Source organism: Thalassophryne amazonica, chromosome 6 (assembly GCF_902500255.1).
Source record: "Thalassophryne amazonica chromosome 6, fThaAma1.1, whole genome shotgun sequence".
Lineage (NCBI taxonomy): Eukaryota > Metazoa > Chordata > Actinopteri > Batrachoidiformes > Batrachoididae > Thalassophryne > Thalassophryne amazonica.
In genome coordinates this window covers 32,410,889-32,435,360 of record NC_047108.1, presented here as the reverse complement: position 1 = coordinate 32,435,360, position 24,472 = coordinate 32,410,889, and the positions used below count along the sequence as shown (strand labels likewise).

Below are 24,472 nucleotides of genomic sequence, written 5' to 3'. Positions count from 1 at the left end.
CAACCATCCTGACGATAGTGGACCGGTTCTCCAAGGCGGCCCACTTCGTGGCCCTCCCGAAGCTCCCGACGGCCCAGGAGACTGCAGACCTCCTGGTCCACCACGTCGTACGTCTGCATGGTATCCCTGCGAACATCGTCTCAGATCGTGGTCCCCAGTTCTCCTCGCAAGTCTGGAGGAGTTTCTGTAGGGAACTGGGGGCCACCGTGAGCCTTTCGTCCAGGTACCACCCTCAGACCAACGGCCAGGCAGAGCGGGCCAATCAGGAGCTGGAACAGGCCTTGCGATGTGTGACATCTGCGCACCCGATGGCCTGGAGTCAACGTCTGGCCTGGATCGAGTACGCTCATAACAGCCAAATCTCGTCTGCAACCGGCCTCTCCCCGTTTGAAGCGTGTTTGGGGTACCAGCCCCCATTGTTTCCGGCTGTGGAGGGAGAGGTCGGGGTTCCCTCGGTCCAGGCCCACCTCAGGAGGTGCTGTCGGGTGTGGCGAACAACCCGCTCTGCCCTGCTGAAAGCCCGGACGAGGGCGAAGAGCCATGCAGACCTCCGATGCGCCCCGGCCCCCGAATATCAGCCCGGGCAGGAGGTCTGGCTGTCTACAAGGAACATCCCGCTCAACACGGAGTCACCAAAACTGATGGACAGATATATTGGACCATTCAAGATTGCCAAAATCATCAGTCCAGCCGCAGTGAAGCTGAGAGTTTCAGCTTCACTGTGGATCCATCCAGTTTTTCATGTCTCCAAGCTCAAACTGTATCACACTTCGGACCTTTGCACCCCCGGACCAGCGCCGCCTCCTGCCCGCATCATCGATGGCGAGCCTGCGTGGACAGTCTGCAGGCTCCTGGATGTTCGCCGGAGTGGTCGGGGTCTCCAGTATCTGGTGGACTGGGAGGGTTACGGACCTGAAGAACGCTCCTGGGTGAAGAGGAGCTTCATCCTAGATCCGGCCCTCCTGGCCAAGTTCTACCAGCGACACCCCGACAAGCCTGGTCGGGCGCCAGGAGGTGCCCGTTGAGGGGGGGGTCCTGTTGTGTGGGCCACCCGAAGAGGAGGTACTGCTGGCCAACGCCAGAGTGCGACCTGCCTGTTGTTGGGTTTCAGGCACCAGAGGGCGCAGTTGCCATCCAGGAGCCAGGACTGACAGCTGTCAGCAATCACCATCAGCTGCACCATAAAAGCCAGGAGGAGACACCACATCTCTGCCGAGATATCAGCTTACCACGCAGGTAACCTCTCAGCCGTTTCTGTGCCGTTCGCACATTATTTGCTACTGAGTTTGCAGTTGTAACCTTGGTATGCTCGCAGCTTGGAGCTGGGTTTTGTGGAGGTTGGAGGGAGTAGGCATTTCCCACTCCTCACTTTCCTGAACTTTAAGTATACAATTGGTACTGCACGTTCTCAGCATTCCTGTTTCTGGGAGTGGTGGATTTTCCCTCAGGAAGGAACTGTTATCTTTTGCTGACTGCTTACTAGGTGTCCACACACCCACCATTAACCTGTTTTTGTTCCTGCCAGCAGTACCGGATCTGACAGCTAGAAGCAGAGGCCACCTGGGGACTCAGGACTTGGCGGCTTCGGCGTACTGCAGGTCTCCGTTGGCAGTGGAACCTTGTGGGTCCCGGCTCTTCTCTGGATAGGCGTATCCTACCCTGCCCACACGTCACCTGCTGTATTTTGTGATTGACTGACTAAAAGCAGTATTTGACCTGTTGTGCACATTTGCTGCAATAAATTGTATTTATTGGCTTATCTATTGACCGTTCATTTACGCCCCCTGTTGTGGGTCCGTGCATTACACTTTCCCCAACAAAATCCCTATTTTTAACACTGACCGATTTTCCTAAAATTCATAACTCTGTCAATAAAGATCAAATTTCTTTCATATTGGAGAGTGTTATGTAGGATAGTATCCTTTATCAACTGACACAGTTTGATCTGTATCTGATCCAGATTATAGATTTTGTGGACATTTGAATTTAATATTGAAAAAAACATATGGTGTACATTTTACATTATATCTCAATCAAAAGTGCCTGAATCACTCTCATTTGTGACAGTGAGGTGAAAACTGGTACTCTCAATGAAAAGACTAAGTTTGATCTGCATCTTGATCTGTATTGCAGAATTAGGTTATGGTTAGGGTCGGGGAAAGAGTAAGATTAGGTTATGGTTAAGGTTAGGGTCGGGGTAGGAGTAGGGTTGGGAATAGTGAGTTAAAAAAAAACCCTGTCACAAAAATTTGACTCATTTCATCACAGCAGCTTGAACAAAAAAAACATGAGACTGGGCTGACATGCCAGATGACATTTTTGGGCAGATGTAACCTTCACATGACAGTTGTCAAAATTGTAGATTGTGACATTCCTGGATGTATAACTGTAAAAGTGAGACATCATCAGAGTCTTTTTATTCACTGATGATTGTGCTCTCAACATTGGATCTGAAGCCGATATGCAACTCAGCATCAATAACTTCACTGCAGCAGAGACATGTGTCTGTGTGTGGGTATGTGACTCACATATCTCTCTGACTGTTTGTCAGATTGACCTCAGCTTTTGGACATGGCTTGCGCATGGCATGATGGTGTACATCCTTTGTTATGAAAACTTTTGGGAATAATTTTTAAAACTTTTATTTTGAAACCTTTATTTGGACTAACATTGTAACACACACTCATGAGCACCACAAGCTTAGCTTATGGCAAGCTAAAAGTGGACGCTCTCGTTATGGTCGAAACTGTCCAGTTTCTGGGTATTCTGTGTTAGTAAGTGCCAGCGGCTGACGTGCTTGATGAATTCCTGCGCAAAAAGTAGTTCCCAGATAATTGTGATATATTCCTGTGAGATAATGAGTATAGCTCATCTAAATTAATTCTAAAAGTTACCAGTATTAAAATTATAAAGATAACTGTACTTTAAAGAGTGGCTGTAATAAATATTTAAGAAACTTAAAGTTTATGAGCAGCTTCACCTGTTATTGCTCAAGTACATTGTAAACATTGACACGATGGAGTTTGATGCGGAAGAGTTCAGAAAGATACGATTGGAATGTTTTGATTACCATTTACAGTTGGCGATGGGTGTTAACTTGGGTGTTAACTTCGTGTTAAAGTCAGAACAAGAAGCTGCACTGAAAGAGACTGTCAGGTTCACCCTGTAATAGAAATCACAGACAACTTGATATCAAAGAAACACACCAGAAGTCACTTTGCTTGCGAGCAGTGTTGGGTCGCGAGGAGAGAGAGAGAGAGAGAGAGAGAGAGAGAGAGAGTATACGGCTCGAGCATTCCTTCTCTCCTTCCGTCTCTCTCCTGAGTGACACTGTACCTCGCTTTTTATTCATTCAAGCAAACAAGGATGTCGTCACCATGGTTACAAAGCAGAAACGATCAGCACAGTCTCTCCCGGGAACAAGAACGGTTTCAATTTTTAGTTAAGTGTCAACATCAGCAAAATAAGATGACAAATACCATGTGCGAATGTGTGGCAAGAGCTTATTTTTCTACTTGCTCTGACTAAACAAAACAAAACTCAGATATCCTCATGTATCTGAACACTGCGTTTTGAAAAACAGACACTTTGCATTAATCACGCCATGAGAGACTTCTTGTTGCTCTGACTAAGTGAGACAAAGATCTCAGATATCTTATGTATCTGAACACTGCGTATGGAAAACAGGGTTACTTATACTTTAAAGAAAACAATTCCTTTAGACATTTAAGTGATAACAAAATAAGGCATATTCCTATCTGGGAAGAGACACATTCTGTGTGTTGTCGCTCCAATGAGAGCGGCACACTGAGCAGGGTGACGAAAGTAGCCGGCGAGCTCAACCTGTGGGCGCGAGCTATCCCACAATGCCAAAATAGCAGATATGTTGGTCTAATGAGAGTGGCACACTGAGCAGGGTGATTGTAACATTCGTACTTCCAAGATGGCGTGGCTCGCTGATGTTACTGTTAGCAAAGTTAAACAACATCTGATAGTTCATGTTGCTTGCACCATTTCACAATAAAACATTTAATGCCAGCAACCCAGCAAATTCTCTTACTGTGAAATGCATGCTGTCAGTGTTCCTTGCAACTGAGTTTAACTTGACAATACTGAGGAAACGTTAGCTAAAATCCGTTTTTTGCTACGATCAACAAATTTCCCACTATTTGTACATTTCATTAAGTACCCCCCAACACACTTGGGGGGTTTCTGAGGATGTCTTCCCAAGGGATCAGTAAAGCTCCATCTAATGTAATTTGGCAAGATTCAGGTGCATACAACAATATCCGGTTGGACTCACATGTAAGCAGATATAAAAAGTATAGTTTCTACAAATTTTGCCTACTATCTCAAAAAAAAAAAAAAACCTGGCAAAATTTCAAGTTAGATCACAGGATGGAAACTGGAGCTAAAAATCAGCAAGTGTCACCAGTTTGGCTTTGGTGACTCTTGCAAACATAATGGGTATTTTAAATGTCTTTCTGTCATGTTGTTAACTAACTGATTAAATAAGAGAAGAGTTTGTGAATAACTGGATAGCTAGATAGATAGATAAATGTGACTTTTTGTACTTTTAGTTTCAGTCCTTGTCGTCATTCTGTTCCACTAGCCTTCACCTACTTGACATGAGCTGTAAACAGTTGATCACTCTATAATTTATTGCAGACAAAAAATAATTAATCATAATTCTGCTAGTTAAAGTTAAACTGTGCTTCTGGCTCCAACATTTCACTTCTTCTTGTGTCAGACATGAGAACACTCGTTTCCCAGGTGTCCTGGCTCGTCTGGAGGAAGATCCTATCTGCCAAAGACTCCCTCTGACCTCCTTCTTAATCCTCCCTTTCCAGAGGATCACACGCCTTAAAATGCTGGTGGAGGTACACATTTTAATGTTCACTGCTGAATTCATGTTTGCACTTGAAGTGAAATTATGTGGAACTATAATGGCCAAACAGTTGACTGCGGCAGGGCTTTTCACAGCACAGCAAGCAAGGTCACAGTTTTGCATCAAAAACAGTCTTTGTTTTTCAGAATATCTTAAAAAGGACAGCCCCAGGCTCAAGAGATGAAGATACTGCCACAAAGGCTTTCAGTGAACTCAAAAGGTTGTGATAATTACCCATAATCTCTTCTGAATGAGTGTCATTGTCAGCCACAGTGACAAATTTGCTGTGATGTGTCTTCACAGATCATCAAAGAATGTAACTCCAGTGTGCAGTCCATGAAGAGGATGGAGGAGCTGATTCACCTCAACAAGAAAATTCACTTTGAGGGCAAGGTAACAGCAATGATGACATATTTTGTGGCATGATTTTCCTGTCTTTAGTACCATTTTAATTTCCTCAAATGCAACATTTGACAGGCAAAAGGCCAAGACTAAGGCCACACTACCTACATCTAAATCCAAGGCCACACCCCCTAAGTCTGAGTGCAAAGTCACAACCACACCACCTATGTCTGAGGCAAAATGACAAGACCAGCAGTCATAGGCCATGAGGCGAAGTACACCCTGGACAGGACACCAGTCTAGATCAAAGATCAAACCCATGCTACCTAAATCTGAGGTCAAGGCCATAGTGCAGCAGATAACAGAATATTTACAGAGAAATCCTTCAAATGGTGATACAAGCACCAAATACAGCACAAATGCGCATGAAGCAGGAATCATATGCAATACGTGTAAAATTGTAGCTGCCTCTCACCTGTTGCTACAACTTTTTGCGCACACCAGTGGCTGAAAGATAGAGTGTGCACTGTGAGAGTGCATCGAGCCCTCTCATGGTAGGTGTCGGCCAGATGTGTGGTTCTGGATGTCACGGCTGGGGAACACATAGTGTGTTTGGATGGACATGAACTAACAACTGTCCACTGTGATGTGCGTGTGTCTGCTTCCTGTCATCACGTGGACATACATAAAAACATATTGCTGTTGCAATGGGCTGCAGCGAGTGCACCCACATTGACAGGCTACCCCAGGTGAAACGGACCATCAGATAATAACACGCAGCATGCGATCTGAATGTCACGCCACTCACGTGAGCTCTGTTCCACATGATGCAGTGTCTGTCCTGCAGCGTGCCATCCACATGTTGGGCAGGACATGCGCGTGGGGCCGGCTGGACACGCTGCCAGCAGATGTGGACAAGGTTTGCAATCAAATTTTGATAATTTATAACTATTCCAACTTGAACAGCAATTAACGTTGCCTCACTATTTGTTCCGTCTGGCAGTCAGTCCTAGACTGTGATAAGAGAATGGCTCTACTACTGAGTTTCGTACTGTTAATACATCTTCTCACCTCGCATTTGGTATTGATTACATGAAGTCAAATTGAAATGCGATGGCTTTATTTGTGTTTTATGCCAAATATAAGTTGATTTACCTGAGTTTCCCAAAATAGACATCCTTACCTAACTTGAGATGAGAAGTTCTTGAGACACATAACATTTTATACATTTAGTTTCATGTACAGATGAACACAGTGCAACACGCTTGTTTCATTTAATGGTTTCATCAGTCTGTAAATATTTAGAACCTTTCTGTGGAGTCTCCTTAGACCTCAACACCTATCTTGTCTCATGTGGCAAAATGCTAAAAGAACCAGAACATTGTTCTCCTTAGATATGACATAATGCATGTTTATTAGATTGTCAAATTTGAACAACCATTTAATGACCACTGGAAACACAAGTTAAAGAGCAAGCTCAGTCGCATAACCAACCAAATACATCATGATATATTAAGTAATAATAAATAATATGATCCCAGATTTGGCTGCAAACATGTAACTGACTGTCATTTTATAAACTGGTCAAAATTGCTGGTAACAGTCCAAGTCAATGAGTCCAAAAGACACAATGCAAATGACAAGGCCTTTGAGACCAAGACCTTCACAAAACAACTTACGTACTTCCAACACTGCACAAATCATACATTTGTCAATTAATAACTTATTAATTAAGAAGCATTATTATATGGCTGCGACGCTACATGTGCTCTGATTGACTGGTTACCAGTCGGATATTTTCCCATATCAGACCAGTTACCATGACAATCGGTCCACAGCATGTATTTTTGTTACAAATCCGACCGTGTTGCCGACTGAATGGTCCCGCCTAAAAATCAGTCCAGTCTGCCTTCACTCTGCATGCATCATTTTGGACAATCAGCAGCGTCATTTGTGAGTGTCAACAGCGATTCACTGATTATCACCTCATTTCTGCTTCAAATTGCACTCCAGTCATCATCTATCTCATCGACAGATATCTGAAGCTTTTGTACAACAATCATTTCCACATAAACTCAGCATCATTTCATAACTAAAGACAGGGGACTGATCACAGTGCCACAGCATCATTTCGGAGTGTCAGTGCGATTCACTGATTATCGCCTCATTTCTGCTTAAAACTAACTTTAGAATGATTTAAGAGGTTTTAATTTGTCATCTGATGGTTAATAATCACATTATTCATTTTGATCTCTTTGGGTGTAGAGAGTCAGACTCAGAAAGTCAGTCTCAGATGCATGTGCAGTGAAGGCACCAATTTTTAGAGGGGACCATTTGGTTAGCGACACCGGACCATCTGTTAGCAAGTGGAGATGAAGAAAGTGAACAAGCCAAACACTGTCAGCAGCATATTCGGACGACACTGTAAATTTGCATGTTTATATATAAATAATAGCCATTTTACATGTATAAAATTATATATTAGTTATTTTGGCAGTAGAAAAGAGTCTTGAACTTGATTTATTCCATCTAAATTATTAGATAAAACTGGTTAATTATATTATAGATAAACTAAACAAAATTGGTTCTGAACCATTTCTCATTATGGAGAGACTGATTTAAAGTGATTTAAAGTGTTTCAAGTCGCTTTTTTGAAATGGAGCCAATACAAAGTGACTTAAACTGGTTTTAAAATGGTTAAATTTGAGATGGTAAATGGACTGCATTTCTATAGCACTTTTCCACCTGCAACAGAAGCTCAAAGCACATTCACACAGACACACTCACACACTAATATCGGGGTGCTGCCATGCAAGGCACTCACTACACCAGGAGCAACTAGGGGATTGAGGTACCTTGCCCAATGGCCCTTCTTGATTTTCTGGTTTGGGTGGGTTTTGAAATGAGGATCCTCTGGTCTGAAGCCTAGCGCTTAACCACTAGACCATCACCTCCCCAAAAGAGATAAATATATCCTTGTATTTTGCTTAAGTAACGTCTGCTTATGTCCTTTGGCTCTTGCAAACATGGTGGGTATTTTAAATGTCTTTTTGACATTTTGTGAACTAACTGATTAAATTGTTCCTAAAAAAATTCCTAAAAAATATTTAGGCTTTATATCGGGAGGTGCATTTTACCTTCTGTAAAACGATCCATAGAAATTACCTCAGGCCCTATTCATATTGTGTGAGCACAAGCGTCTGTGTCAAAGGAGTTTTCCGCTGTTTATGTCTGGCATAATGCAAAAACATGCATTTGAAGAAGATACTTTGCATCTTTGGCCCACCTACATTGTTACTTTCAAAATAGTCCACGGTTCTGGTTTAGTCCAAACTTGTCTGTTTCTGTATGTATGATGTCTGCATCATGGCCCAAGGAGCGCCTTCCAAAATTTCAGCATCAGAGCTGTCCATCTCTTTTTGTGCCCTCCTACTCACACCTCCAACATAGTGAAGTTAAATTGTTCCACAATGAACCTGACACACAGACCTTTGGCCCTTGTGAAACTCTGACACACAAGGACAAGCATGTCCTACAATTGTCCTAAAAACATGTTGGCAAACTCCAGCCACAGCCACAATGAAACATGATGTGGTGGACACATTGTGGTTGTGTCTGGAAGACATTCCAACCACCCAGACACATACAGGGTTCCCGACACACCGGGGACATTTTGTGTGGTGGTGTGTCCTAATTACTGCTGTACTGCAGACTATGGTAGGTGTGTTCACCCCTTTATCATTTACATAGGCAGACAGGTCCATCACATATGATCTACCCTGATGGTTGGCATCTGTAATAATTGCCACTTGCATTCTTGATGTAAGTTGTGGTCGTCTCTAAAGACAAAACACATGCTCGAACAGAAGGACAAACATTCATGTACTACACATCCAGAAATGCTACAAATATCAAAATACACATACAAATGAAAATACGTACATGCTGTGGAGGGGGCATGGTTTTTTGTTGTTTCTAGAGAAACAACCAATGAGTGTTTGTGAGCCATTCTTGTGCCAGTAGCAGTTATTCATTTGTTCAGATTCTTTTTAGGCTCAAAGGCAAACATGGGCTTTTATAGAGGCTTTGCATGTGACGTCACAGGTCACGTGCAAGACGATGCCACGTGCAGCAGCAGGTCAACTTGAGCAGGTCACAATACTCTTGGCTGTGTAAACAAGCCATCTCAACTTGTCTTTCCTATGATTTTCACCATTTTTTCCACCATTACACCATCGGTAGGGTTACAAATATTAAAATATAAAAAAAAACTGCTCCACTAAAATATTGCTTATTTCGTCATGCAAGCCACGATGGACCACAGAAAAACATTCGGCTGAGATTTCCTCCAAAATCCCAGAGCAGCGAACACAAATAGGAAAATAAAAAACCTGCTTCACCACAGAAATGTTGCTCATTTTGTGACCGACAGGACAGTGGAAAAAAAAAGAGACGGGTGAGTTTCCCTCAACAATCCCACAGCAGTGAACACAAAATCCAATAAAGTTAATGACGAACATCATCACTAAGGGTAGAGTTGCTAAAAGAAAAATAAAAAAAACACCCCATGTCACATCACAAAAAATGTTACCGAAAAAGAAAAAAAGAAAGTGAGACGGCTGAGTTTTGCTCCACAGCAGTGTACGCAAACTCGAATAAAGTTAATGAACATTATCACTAAATACTATAACACGTCAGTCTGCAGTCCTCAATGAACATATTAAGTCGTTAGCATACTGAGCGAGGTTAGCATGCTAAATGGTAAATGAACTGCAGTGCTTTACAACTAATGCCTCACATTCACAGGGTGCTGCCATACAAGTGCTCACTACACATTGGGAGCAACTAGGGGATTAAGGACATCGCCCAAGGATGGTATTTGAAGGCTGGAATTTGAACCGAGGATCCTCTGGTCTCAAGACCAATGCTTTAACCACTAGACCATCACCTCCCCATGCTAAGCCTGAGTGTACTTACACGTGTGGTAATAACATGGAGCTTCTTGGAGCGAAGGTTCCAGATATTGGGGTCATTCACCTAGCCTGCTCTGAAGAAGTTGTAGCTGTCCATACTTTTGTGGGCTTTCATTTCACCGTAAGGTGTACGGTGAAAGGTTCTCCACCAGGTACACCACGATGTCGCTGAACTCCAAGGCTGGCAATGTTGCTCCAGGTGCGGTCAGCAAAGAAAACAACACGCCTGGTGCTGTTTGCAGGTCCCAAGTGCCCAAAAATTTTTATCCTTGTATCGCTGTAATTCAGCACCAGAAAGCTGCCTGGTTTGTTCGCTTACTCCACTATCGGGTTCAGACATTAGTTTATCTCTAAGCTTGTCCCCCATGTATAACAATGCTGGAATCCCTGCGCATGACCGGCAGCATGGCAATGGGGCGAGGCCGGGAGGTGGCTGGGTCACGTGTCTGTAAATCCTCGTGCTAGGATGTTGATGAGACCCTGATCTAGACACGTCTGAGTCAGATAAGGAGAGGAGGATTCCACCTATACTGGCCAAGTAAAAGCTGTGTTAAACCACTGAGAGTGAGAGGCCACAAAGAGTAGATGCTCTCAAAGCAACATTCTGAAGTGGAGATATTTGCAGTAGTGGTTAACGCAGGGGTTACAGACAGCAGATTTTTTTCTTATTTATAGTTGGTTTTTCCATGGACGACATGGAGTGGCAACTATGCTGATATCAATCTGTGCGTCCTGGAGTACCTCAGCATATACAGGAGGTCCAGACGTAGCTGGTGGAGTTGGATTAGGTCCAACACTTTTGACTATGCCATCCTTTAGCAGCCAGAGGACAGCAGCTGCAGCCCATCCCAGGATGTTTCCTTGTCATCATCCTGAAGAAGATTGTAGAACAAGATGACTCAGAAACTGTCCTGGACTTGTACCAAAGAACTGGCTACGTCCTTTGGCTGGCTAGTCATGCAGTATGCCATGCACCTCCTCTGACTGCTTACAGGAGTGGCACTGAAGTGTCCCGCGGCTTCCCTCATGTTACAGAGTGCTCCACAAAGCCATCCTCAATGGATTAGGACAATCCCCGTAACGTCAGTAAGCTTTCTAGGATCTGCATTTGGAACAGTTAGACTGGTCAACCCTACAGATTGTCAGGGTACAGCTGGACGGCTGCACTGTCAGAGAAATCCTGTCATCCTCAAGAAGTTCATCGAGGGACTAGCAGCAGTGAACTGGATTACTACTTTCAGGAGGAGGTGGAGGAGTACCACACCACACTGATCAGCCCATTTCTCTTTCCTGCACCTGACTACTTCTTATTCTTCTTCTGCTGCTGCTGCTTCTTTTTCCTCTTTGTTTTTGCAGACACTGCCATCTGCTGCTGGTTTTGATAAATCCACTGACACAAATCTTGGAACACAGGCAGTATCCCAAAGGGGATCCTGACAGATCAAGGTGCCTCATTTATATCCCACATGGTGTAGAAGATTCTGAAGACTTGTTCCATGAATCAAGTCAATTCAGGGAGCATGCGCTGGTGTCGTGCTTTGCTGCATTCCTGATATCACATAATCTTCCTGGGTCAAGGATGGCAACCACCCAGGCAGACAACTGATCCATGCCCACCAGGTGAAGTGTGAGCATCCCCTTGGTCTTCTCTGGCCACTGGGGTTCACAACACTCAGGTAACTATGTGCTGCATCATGTACAGAAAAATGTGCCACATGGCCAAAAGCTCATCCTCTACAATATACAGTTTTGGAAAAAATTATCAGACCACCTTGACAATTTATATACGATGTCTATTAGAAAAGTATCCGACCTTATTATTTTTTTCAAAAACCATATGGATTTGAATCATGTGTGATTGCGTCAGACAAGCTTGAACCCTTGTGCGCATGCGTGAGATTTTCCACGCCTGTCGGTTGCGTCATTCGCCTGTGAGCAGGCTTTGAGTGAGGAGTGGTCCAGCCCCCTCGGCGGATTTTCATTGTCAGGAAATGTCGGAATGATTTGGGCTTTTTTTCCAACAGAATTTTTTCAGAAACTGTTAGAGACTGGCAGCTGGAAACCATTAGAAAAATTTATCTGGCTTTCGGTGAAAATGTAACGGGCTTGGTAGAGAATAAGGAGTGTTACTGTCGCTTTAAGGACGGCCACCAGCGGCTGTGGGGCGCGCCGCGCTCCGAAGCCGCCATCGACATGTTCTGGCATGTCCAGGCACATCCACAATTTCTCGGATAATCACTCGATAGAAAAACCACCGACAGCTGTCTCAACACCATCTCAAAGCCGTCCTGTGAGACCAAAACGGAGGTGGTTTTGTCTCGCTCCAGTAGCGAATCCATCATGACGCGCGAAGCCTCCGCTCGGCTTTCCATGACAAAATCTCTTGTTAAAAGTGAAATCTGCTGGAAAATGGTTGATGTCCAGCTCTTGTGATAACCAGGGAAATGGCACACGATGGTCACGGATCCAGACAGCCATCCGTTTAGAAATGAAATGGTCATTCAGCCTGTCGATGGCGGCTTCGGAGCGCGGCGCGCCCCACAGCCGCTGGGGGCCGTCCTTAAAGCGACAATAACATTCCTTATTCTCTACCAAGCCCATAACATTTTCACCGAAAGCCAGATACATTTTTGTAATGGTTTCCAGCTGCCAGTCTCTAACAGTTTCTGAAAAAAGTCTGATGGAAAAAAAGCCCAAATCATTCCGCCATTTCCTGACAATGAAACAACGATGAGGGGGCTGGACCACTCCTCACTCAAAGCCAGATTGAACAGGTTTAAAGTTTTCAGCAGCCAGAATCACTGCCACCATAGTTCAAACTTTAATCAGATTTTCACAAGTGGTCTGACTGCTTGTGAGGATTCAGCAGCACTGAACATAGCCAGATGAAAGCTGGTTGGGGAAAATCAGCCAGGGTTACTTGGCCCATTACAGCATGACACAGTGCCAAACTTGGCGGCTTTAATCCCTAAATATAGAGTATGGTCTCTGTTGCCATGGAGAAGGATGAGCTTGATCCTGATAGTGGGGCAGCATAGCAAAACAATTGTTCATTTTGTGATAAAAGCATGGAATTTGGCAAACATATAGCTAATGTTTATTTTCAGGTATGGAGCCATCCTGGAGCTGACCTCTAATGAGCTACAGGTGTCAAAATTTAAAAATGCTCCAATCATGTTGAAAGCTATACTGCATTTGTCTGATCATAATGATTCCAAAAAGGTGTAGTTTGGACTATGACTGAATGTTCTGGAGTTATGGGGTAAAAACAGCCAAAAAAGATGACAAAGATCAGTTTCAGTTTGTACAGGGGTCAAAAGTTAAATTTGCGCCAATTTTGGTAAAAAGTGATGCAAATTATTGGTTGAAATAAATGGAATAGTTTTGACTGTGTTGAATGCTTGGTCTCCAAAGTAAAAGGTCAAACAAGGTCGACATCCATTGGATTCTATGCCGTTATGACATGGTAACGTATGACAGGGCATACGTTACCCTGTAACGTAACTAAGCAAGACAGATGGTGCAAACTATTCCTTTTTAAAATGCTATTAACTCAATTTGCATAATTTTTTTTTACCAAAATTGGAGCAACCTTAACTTTTGACCCCTGTACAAAGTTAACTTTGTCACCATTTTTGTTGTTTTTACCTCATAACTCCATGGAATTCAGTCGTAGATAGTCCAAACTATGCCTTTTTGGAATCTTTATGATCAGAAATGTGGTATGTTTTCAACATGATTGGAGCATTTTTAAAGTTTGACCCCTGTAGCTCATTGGAGGTCAGCTCCAGGATGGCTCCATATCTGAAAATAAATAGTTAATTTAGAATATGTGTGCCAAAACCATGCTTTTATCACAAAATGAACAATTTTTCATTTAAATTTTAGCTATGCTGTACCACTATGAGGTGTCAAAACCAGTTGAATTTCATGAAACCCTTTACATTAGCCATCTCTCTGCAGTACAGAGAGAACAAAACCAAAAGTCACTTTTTGGGTTGAGACACCTCATAGTGCATCAAGCAGAGATGGAGCCTGATGTGGTCCATTAAAAAAAAAAAATTGCCTCCTTGAGCACAATGGAAAAGAAAGGCCATTGTTAGGGTTAGGAGTTATGGCAGCTAACTGAAACCAGGACTTAGGTAAACAGTGTAGAACCCTGGGATGCGGGACAGCTCAGACACGAGGGTGAGGATAAATAACAGTTTATTTACTCAGGTGAGTAACACCAACCCGGAGTTCAATTGCAGTATAGTCTTGACACTGGCGTGAGTAAACAGAGGAATAATCTTCATAAAGGTGTAGACAAACTCAGGAAATCCTCTTCTTCAAGGTGTGGACCAACTCAGGAAATCTACTTAAAGGAGTGGACAAACTCTTAATGAAAAGTGAGAACGAACAGAAACCTCTTTTCATGGAAGGGCTGTGCCAGACAGAATTCAAACTTAGCACATCTCCTTTCTTCAATGATCGTGAGAGTCACAGACTGAATCAAGCTGAGGTTTAGCTTCTTCATAAAAGTGAATTCAAACTGAAAAATCTTTCTCCTTAGGTGGAAATCAAAGCTGGAGGCTTCTTTAACAACAGGTGACACACAACCTGAAGAAACTGCTTCAAATGAGAGGAAAAAAAACAGACTTTGTTCAACTGAGGAATGTTTCATTTCTTTGATGGGGAATTCCAACTCAATGACAGGGTTAAACAAAAACAGTCCTTTCTTCTTTCCAAAAAGGTATGAGCTCAGAGACAGGAGTTTTTGAAGATGCGCTGTCGATGCAGCAGCCTGTTACTTCAGCCCTGCCTCCTCTTTTTCTACTTTCACTATTTTTAATACTTTTTAATAGTGCTTTATTGTTTTATTTGTAGTGTGCAGTACCCTGTGCAAGTGTGCACATGGGAAACCTACTTTTGTAACTCTTGTGATTAGTTTTCTGATTCTTTTGGCACTTTTTGAGGCAACGCGGGGAAATCCCTTTGTCTCCGGCTCCGGACGCCCCGTTGTTTACAGCCGGGATCAACTGTTTGGACTAAAGCCCTTTTCACACCAGGGCTGTTCCCAGTTGCTCCCAGGTGCGTCATGTGTTGTTATGATGATGCCGTGTGGAAGCAACCTAGTTTAATTTTTGTTTGCGTCCTCTGCTCGACGCAGAATGAAGTGGTTTCAGCGCAAGTCAGATCAACAGGACGGTACTCAGCATGACTGGAAGCCACACACTCACAAGACAACGTTACCTGACACCAATTTATGATTCCTGCTGTGTTCCATTGTTCCCGCAGTATAAATCATGCAGGATTGTTTTTATACTGTGTACTCAATGCAGTAAAACTACATGCTCAAAAAAGAGCACAGAAAAAAAAAATACAGATTGCAGCTGCAGATCCTTCTCTGTGTGGAGCTGTCTGGTGAAGAGAGGCACTGTGAAGCAGCTGCAGCTTCTTCTCTCACAAATGTGTTTAAATAAAATCCATAAACGTCCTGCTCACAGACTGATTGGCAGAGATGGGACATGTCCACATGAAGTAGAACTCCAGACATCTCCACATTTGCTCACAGACGGTTTGTTCACGCGCATGCATGCATGCATTTCATGGTCAAAGGACAGACAGAACTCAGAGCACAGACCTGCAGCTCACCACAAGAACAAATATAAAGTAGAAGAGGAATCAGAGTGCACAGTCTGTCTAACTTCTCTGTGCAGAGAACCTGCAGGCTGCCCCCTGCTGCGCGCACCTGAGGCAGAAATTCCTACATCGTCATTACGCAACAGGAAGCAACTGGGAGCAGCCCTGGTGTGAAAGGGGCTTAAGAGACTCTATGTACAGTTGGCTGGGTCCCCACTATGCTGAGCACCTGGACATACCTGCAGACATACGAACGAGACGAAGAGGCTGCAGGGGTGGCCGGATGAAGCAGAGAAGGACTTAGATTCTGTCTGTGGTCATGGGGAATGTAAGGTCTCTCCGCAACAAGACCGAGGAGCTAGCAGCGCTAACCCGTTTCCAGAGGCTGTATAGGGGCTGCAGTCTCATGTGCTTCACAGAGACGTGGTTGGATGAACATGGACTCTATTATTAACATGGATGATTTCACAGTCATCTGTGCGGACAGGACTTTGCTGGAGAGCAGGAAGAAAAGAGGAGGGGGGCTCGCTGTTTATGTGAGTGAGAGATGTGGTAACGCAGCTCATATTCACGTGAAGGATCAGATCTGCTCCTCGGACGTGGAGCTACTCGCGATGAGCATGAGGCCGTATCTCTCACGGGACTTTGGGAGTGTGACTGTGCTCTGCGCGTATATTCCTCCCTCTGCAGACGCCACCGCTGCCTGTGAGCGGATTTACAGTTCAGTGACACGGCTGCAGAGCAGACACAACACCCCCGCGCTCTCCTCCTCATCACCAGGGACTTTAACCACGCCTCCCTCTCCGCCACCCTCCCCAGGTTCACCCAGTACGTCACGTGTAAAACCAGGGACAATAGAATACTGGACCTTTTTTTATGCTAATGTGGAAGACACTTACACCTCCGCCCCTTTCCCCTGCTCGGACACTCTGATCACAACCTCGTCTACCTGCTCTCCCAATACACACCCAGGGTGAGAAGGGAGCCAGTACAGAAAAGGTCAGTGAAACTGTGGACTGAAGAGGCCACTGAGAGGCTGAGGGACTGTTTCAGAACCACAGACTGGAGCATGTTTCAAAACTCTTATAGTAAAGACATCAACGGCCTGACCCAGTGTGTCGCTGACTACATGAACTTCTGTGTGGAGAGCACTGTGCTTTCCTAACAACCACCCCTGGGTGACCCCCGAGCTGAAGGTCCTGATGAACCAGAAGAAGAGTGCTTTCCACTCAGGAGACAGAGAGGAGCAGCGTAGAGTCCAACAGGAACTCCAGTGGAGGATCCCGGCAGCCAAGAAGGAGTACGGAAAGAAGATGGAGGAGCAGCTGGCCCAGAACAACATTAGGGATGTGTGGAGAGGCCTCAAGACCGCCTCCGGATTTGGGCAGGGTGCCAGCAGGACTGCAGATGGAGATTCTCGGATTGCAGAGGAGCTAAACAGTTATTGTAACCATTTTGGCTCCTCCACACCTGCCCCTCTGCCTGCTCTCAGCTCTCCACGTCTCCAACAGCCAGCCCTCCAGTCCCTCAGATCGCCCACCTCCTTCCCCCTTGCACTTCCACTGCACCCCGGACTTTGTCCCTCCTCTCCTCGGGCTGTATTCAGCACCAGCCCACCTCGGCTCACACCTCAGCCCCCCACTGTGACTCCGACTGAGGTGAGAGGCCAGCTCCTGCGGCTGAAGCAGAGGAAACCTGCAGGACCTGATGGGATCTCCCTGAGGCTGCTGAGGACCTGTGCAGATGAGCTCTGTGAGGTCCTCAGCCACATCTTTAACAAGAGCCTCACCCTGGGGGTGGTCCCCATGCTGTGGAAGACCTCCTGTGTGGTCCCGGTTCCCAAAACACCGCACGCCAAGGAACCGGCCCACTACAGACCAGTTGCCCTGACCTCCCACCTCATGCAGACCATGGAGCGGCTCGTCCTGTCTCAGCTCCGCACCGTGGTGAGTGACATCCTGGAGCCGCTGCAGTTCACCTACAGGCCCAACATCGGGGTAGATGACGCTTTCATCTACCTGCTGCAGCTGGCACTCACTGGAGACTGGCGGGAGTGCTGTGAGAGTCATGTTCTTTGATTTCTCCAGCACTTTCAACACCATCAGACCGGCACTGCTGCGGGGAAAGCTGGAGGACGCAGGAGTGGATGGACATCTCGCCGCCTGGACCGCCAACTACCTCACTAACGGCCCGCACTACGTGCAGCTGCGTGGCTGTCAATCTGAGGTGGTAAGGTGCAGCACCGGGGCCCCCAGGGCACCATCTTCTCGCCTTTCCTCTTCACCCTTTACACCTCGGACTTCACCTACAACACGGACAGCTGCCATCTCCAGAAATTCTCTAATGACTCCGCCATTGTGAGTCGTGTGTCTGAGGGGAATGAGCTGGAGTACTGGTTGGTCATCACGGACTTTGTGGACTGGTGTGAGAGCAACCACTTGTGTCTCAACACCAGTAAGATGAAGGAGACGGTGATCGACTTCAGGAGGAAACCACCACCTCAAACACCAGTGAACATCCAGGGGGATGACATAGAGACTGTGGACAGTTTTAAATATCTGGGAGTTCACCTCAACAACAAACTGGACAGGAATCATAATACAGACTCCCTGTGCAAGAAAGGCCAGAGTCGCCTCGACCTCCTGAGGAGGCTGAGATCCTTTGGAGTGAGCAGGCCTCTGCTTAAGACTTTCTAAGACTCTGTTGTAGCCTCTGCTCTCCTCTATGCTGTCGTCTGTTGGGCCCCGGGCAGCACAGAGCAGGAGAGAAAGAGACTGAACAAGCTGGTCAGGAAGTCCTGCTCTGTCCTGGGCTGTCCTCTGGACTCTCTGGAGGAGGTGACTGAGAGGAGGGTGTTAGCCAAGTTCACATCCATCATGAACAACTCCTCTCACCCTCTGTACCGGACTGTAATGGAGCTGAGCAGCTCCTTCAGTGACAGACTGTGGCATAGTCAGTGCAAGAAGGAACAATACTGCAGGTCGTTCCTCCCTGCTGCTGTCAGACTGTACAATAACACTGTGAAATAACCACATGCAATTATATGTCCACAAATCATGTGCAATAACAACCAGTGATGCCGGTAACGCGTTACTTAGTAGCGCGTTACTCTAATCTGACCACTTTTTTTTTTGTAACGAGTAATCTAACGCGTTAATCTTTCCAAATCAATAATCAGATTAAAGTTACTTCTCCAAGTCACTGTGCGTTACTGTTATTTTTGAATTGTGGGTCGATAGCAGCATTAAACTTGGTCCATGGGCAGGAGGTCGGGGTTCGACTGAACTGCCCACTTTAAGCGAGCTGTGAGCTTTTCATCCACAGTTTTTTGCAGCAGCTACGACTCTTCCTCACCTCTTAAAGCACGGTGACAACAGCACACCTGCACTGAGCTTTACAAAGACATTTTTATGCTTTTTTTTCTCAGAGCCGCTCTGTATCTGTTGCTAAAATCAGCTGATCCTCCGCGCTGCGTCGACAACTAACACTATTTTCCACTCAAATGCACCTAAACTCTCTTTCTGAGGACCATATGATGTGAAAATGCAATAAAACTTTCTTACCTGTAAATCTGGTCATTTTTTCTGCATAAATAAATGTTATCCATTCTTTGTGCTCAAACGCCAAAGCAGGGGCGAATCCAGATGGAATGGGGGCGTGGGGCAAGGATGTGCCCCCCTCACAACACCCCTAGATTAAAGGTCCAGTTTTGAAGCCTTTTTTTACTACAACTACTAATACAACTTAAAATAATAATAATTTCGACAAGTAAAATGTTTAGAGAGAATTTAAATGTTAGAAAAATGTTAGAATGAATTTAATAGTTACATTTATAAACAATGTAGGTTAGAAATTGCAAGTTTTACTGTTACAGTGCTGTCAACAGTTAAATATGATGTCAAGAAAGAGGTGTTTATTTTACTTTTTATAAAACAAGTATTTATTTTCATTGAAGTCAAGAAAGGGTGACTATAAAGTGAGTTTTGGCAAAACAGGTATCATTGTCATGTTGACGTGGGTTGTTGTCGGCAGCTGGGGAAAGTAACTAAAAAAGTAACTAGTAATTTAACTTAGTTACTTTTCCAATTGAGTAATCAGTAAAGTAACTAAGTTACGTTTTCAAGGAATAATCAGTAATTGGATTACTTTTTCAAAGTAACTGTGGCAACACTGATAACAACTTGTTTATAAATTCCAGCACTAGTGTCACCTGATCACATCTAAACCCTACTTCGATATTGTAAATAAGATGCTCCTATTTTTAATTCCGATCATGTATAGATATATGCATATATTTTTATATATGTATATATATATTTTATTCCTACTTCATTTTCTCATTTTATTGTATTGTTACAGGTATTATTGCTTTACCATGCACACACTGTTTGATGCACATTTTCTTCTACTCACACTCATCTTGTGTTTATTAAGACCTGACGTAATGTGAATTCCTCCATTGTGAGATCAGTAAAGTCTTATTTTATCTTATCTTATCTTAATTCATAGACAGAGACTAAGACCTGTGAAGACATAAAGAGTCACCAGAGGGAAGCAGAGAGTGCTAAATACTGAAAGGCGAGATAGAGGCCAAATGCAGAGAATACTAGACAAGAAAAGGGTGAAATTGATAAGATGTGATATCAGAGCTGGAAGCGAATGTGAGAAGGAAATGACACAAACTACTGAGACAGACAGAAAATGACTAAGACAAAAGCTGGGATATGCAAAGAATGATAGACCAGAAAACAGGTGATACAAGATAAGAGGCTGGGAAATAATATAAAAGGAACCTAAAGAGATGGGAGCAGACAGGTGATCAGAGCAGATAAAAGCTGGTAACAGATGTGAAACAGATTAACAAAGAGGATACAAGAGACTAGAACACCAAAACTGACAGAACCACAACAGGCCATGCTTATAATTGGTTGGTAGAAATGATCATTCTGGATTTCATCTTTAGAATGTTAACCCCCGGTGGAGGGCACAGTTCCGCTAATCCGCTAACCATTAATTATCGAAGCTAATGTTTTCATTATCAGATTAGCTTTTCAGATAACTCTGAAAACCATCATTGGATCAATTATCTTCCAATAAATTTTTGGTCCAATAATTTTTAGAGCGCTAACATATTATTGCAAGCTTACTGAATAAAGCTTTAACAGTTGATAAACTTTTTAAAAGTCTGATAACGATTTTAGAGCTTACCTGTTCAATGATTTGTCGTAGATGTACAGTTCTATCCTCTGCAGACAGAGGAGAGCTGGTTTCAGGAGAAATCGCTCTATTCTACAATCAGAGGAGAACTGATCACAGAAGACAAACAAAATCATTTCTCTTGACACCCTACTAACTAGCTGGCAATATCACCCAAGTGATCCAGAGGCATACAGTTAAACTTATGGTTAAAATTTTAACCAAACTAATTTTAGACAAGTTATTTAAATTAACGTCACATCTGAAGTTTTATAAAGTGAAAATATCAGCTATATGTTTTTGTTTTAAAGTATTGCACTAATTTTAAAGGTTTTAGTGTGGGCATGGTGTGTCCGCACTCTGCAATGTATTATGGGTACGACAGGAGAAATGCATTTGAGACACTCTGATCAGGCTCCACACAGACAACAGCATTAAATCTTTTGTATATTCTGCCTAAAACTCTTGTGAATATATTCTCTGGGTTTATAGACGTTGTTATTGTGTTTGTTCTACTTAAAAATGCCAGAAGAAGCTCAGGTTGCTTCTTCATTATTTCCATTTGGAATCACTGTGAACTGCAATCGCTTCCTGTTTGCTCTTTAATGTCCTGCTTATTGTTTAATGTCCTGCTTATCGTTTGTCATCTTAGTTCCAAAGTAATATGTATAAGATGTCTGAAATTCGCTTTGCGTTTATTAAATTCCACGCAGATTAACCGTAGCAGACACGGATTATTTCTTTGGAATATTTGTTTTGGCAGGTTTTCATGGTCTCTACTGCCATCTACTGGCCAGTAGTGTTCATGGCAGTATTCGCCCTAAGTATTGAGATATTCCATAATCTATTGTGCGGCAGAGAGTTGCTGCAGCCTCTTGCTACAGCTGATGAAAAGAAATAAAAATGTACATTTTGGTTGTATAATGTTCATTTACAATTGTCATCATGTGTTTTCTCTCTGTGCTGTTTAAACTGCAGCAACTCTCTGGCACGCAAAGGATTATGGGTTAGGGTCTGAGCGTCTGGACGCCAGTAGATGACAGTGTTCTATGCATTTTGACCCCAGTTATATCAGATGGTTGTCTAATCATAACTTGACTTTTGACTTTTGAAAATGTTTTTTTTTACATATGAAAAAATAGCATATTTTACAAAAGCACATTTAAATGTAAACCACCACACACGTCACATTAACGTGTTTCTTTTTTACATAGAATGAATCAGTGTTAGTGGAGGCTCATTTTACCCATTATCCCTTTGGCATCTGTGTGTGTTTGTGACAAAATTTCAGAATTAATTAATTAATTAAAAGATATGTGTTATATTTTAACTTTGTACAAATGACAGAATTGTCATTAATGTAGTTATTCTATCCATATTAATTTGATTTATAAATTAAAATCATAAGTCAAAACTGCTTTATTTTCCAAGACCTCTGCCTCACGGCAGAACTGCTGTTTGCGGTTAAGGAATAATGACTTTTTTTGTGACAACCTGAGGGTCAGGCTCCTTTTGCTGTGGTAGAGTTGAGCTTAACGCCTTTCTGCTTTACTGTTGCAAAATATGTAGTAAACAGGAGCTTTCAGCAGGGGGCACAGTGCACAAAGACAGAAGTGGTGATTGACTGTTTGGGTTAGCTTCCGATAAGATGGTTAGCTTGACTGAAACACAAAGGAACATGAACAAAAAAAGTAACTCTGCTCGCTCCGCAACTATCAGTCCTGCTGCAAAAGTGATGTTGGGGAAAAACTGAGAAACAGACACAAAGAGAGATTAGTTACCAAACTGTCAGAGGATACTCGTGTGGGCGCGGTTGATATGGAAGCAAAACAACATTTCAGTGATGAGTGAGGAAGCCAGTGCTTATAAAGGACAGCTGTCAATGGGGCAGCACAGTCTCAATTGAATCCCTGCGTGATATCACAGGATTTGACCACTTCCAGAGACAGACCGCCATTGCGCAACACAAACACAGCATCACTTCACACGGAAAGATGGTGTGCTGTTCTGTTTTCGGCTGCAATCACCGACGCAGTCGTGAAACGTGCAGGGGTTTTTTTCAGTTTCCAGTGTAGAAGGGAAGACAAGGTAAATGTGAGAGGTTGTGTCGGTGAGTTTTAGTGAAATTTAATGTGAATAATGAGGAGTTGAAGGTGGACAGAGTAGCTGTGGTCTCTCATCAACGTCGCCTGCACAACCGCCTTGACAAGCTTGACCTCTGGGTCATAAACAGTCCGCAACACATGTCCACTTTCCACCGCATCGTCAATCTGTTTGCCATGTAATTTGCCCAAAAAGTATATTTTTTGCATCATATGCTCTTTTATTTAACCCCTTTTTCACCCACCCTGAAACAAGACTATAGTGCCCAATTAATATCAGAAGCATTGAGAAATGCGGTTGCTGGGCGATGCTGAGAGAGAGGATCTACCTGTGGGGCAAACAAACAGCACGGAATGAAACGGGTTGCACACGTGCCAGCTGTACGCACTCCAACCATGACACCTCTTAACCAGTACTTTCTGGGTTTTCCATCATGCAGAGATCTGGTAGAGACTCTAATCAAGATAAACCCAAAACAGCTAAGGACCACTGACACATTGTGTGGCAGTAAGGCCAAAGGGAGACCAGAAGATCTTGTATTGACAATTTGATATGTTTATGTTATGATAATAAACAGCGTGTTGGTCATCATTTGTTCCTGTCTGTCTATAGATCTTTCCCCTGATCTCTCAGTCACGCTGGCTGGTGAAACATGGTGAACTGCTTGAGGTGAACACTCAGATGATGAGTATTTCTGGATCAAAGCTCAAGTTGCCCACCAAGCCCGTGTATCTCCACCTGTTTAATGACTGTCTCCTGCTGTCCAGGAAGAAGGAGTGAGTGACATCTGAAAGAGCAACACCACAAACATTTGTGGAAGATCAGTGAAAACATGATAGATTGTCAGAAAAACAAATGAAATGTAAAAAAAAACACACACAACAATACCTGCATGGAATCTTTCATTTACTTTGACTTCGCACCACAGTCTCATTTGAGCCCTGCGTAATTATCGCCAGCTCTGTTGCGCAATAATACACAGCATAACTTCACACAGACAAATGGTGTACTGTTTTGTTTTCGGTTGCAATCACCAAAGTAGTCGCGAAAGGTTTTGGTTTTTTTTTCGGTTTCCAGTGGAGAAGAAAAGGTGAGGCAGATGGGAGACGTTGTGTCGGTAAGAGTTAGCCTACACAGCTAACCAGAGTAGCTCCTTTCTCTCGCCTACAAAACTGCCTCAACACATTTGTGCTCCGGATCATAAACGACACATGTCCACTTTCCCACCGCATCGCCACTTTTTCTTTGCATTTTCACTTTGTTTGCATGTAATTTGCCCAAAAACCCATTGAAAATGTTGTGTTGGTCCCCAGAAGTAGAGAAATTACATCATATGCATCATATTTGA

General features: G+C 43.7%; 1 protein-coding gene across 3 annotated transcripts in view; it reads left to right on the top strand.

The window, feature by feature from the left end:
• arhgef19 (Rho guanine nucleotide exchange factor (GEF) 19) overlaps positions 1–24,472 on the top strand; it is a 131,500-nt gene that overhangs the window by 95,039 nt on the left and 11,989 nt on the right. For all 3 annotated transcript variants that reach the window (XM_034171928.1, XM_034171930.1, XM_034171929.1), the window contains 4 exons: positions 4,751–4,880; positions 5,035–5,107; positions 5,190–5,281; positions 23,737–23,900. In XM_034171928.1, coding sequence (XP_034027819.1) covers positions 4,751–4,880; positions 5,035–5,107; positions 5,190–5,281; positions 23,737–23,900 — 459 coding nt within the window. The remainder of the gene's footprint in view (positions 1–4,750; positions 4,881–5,034; positions 5,108–5,189; positions 5,282–23,736; positions 23,901–24,472) is intronic.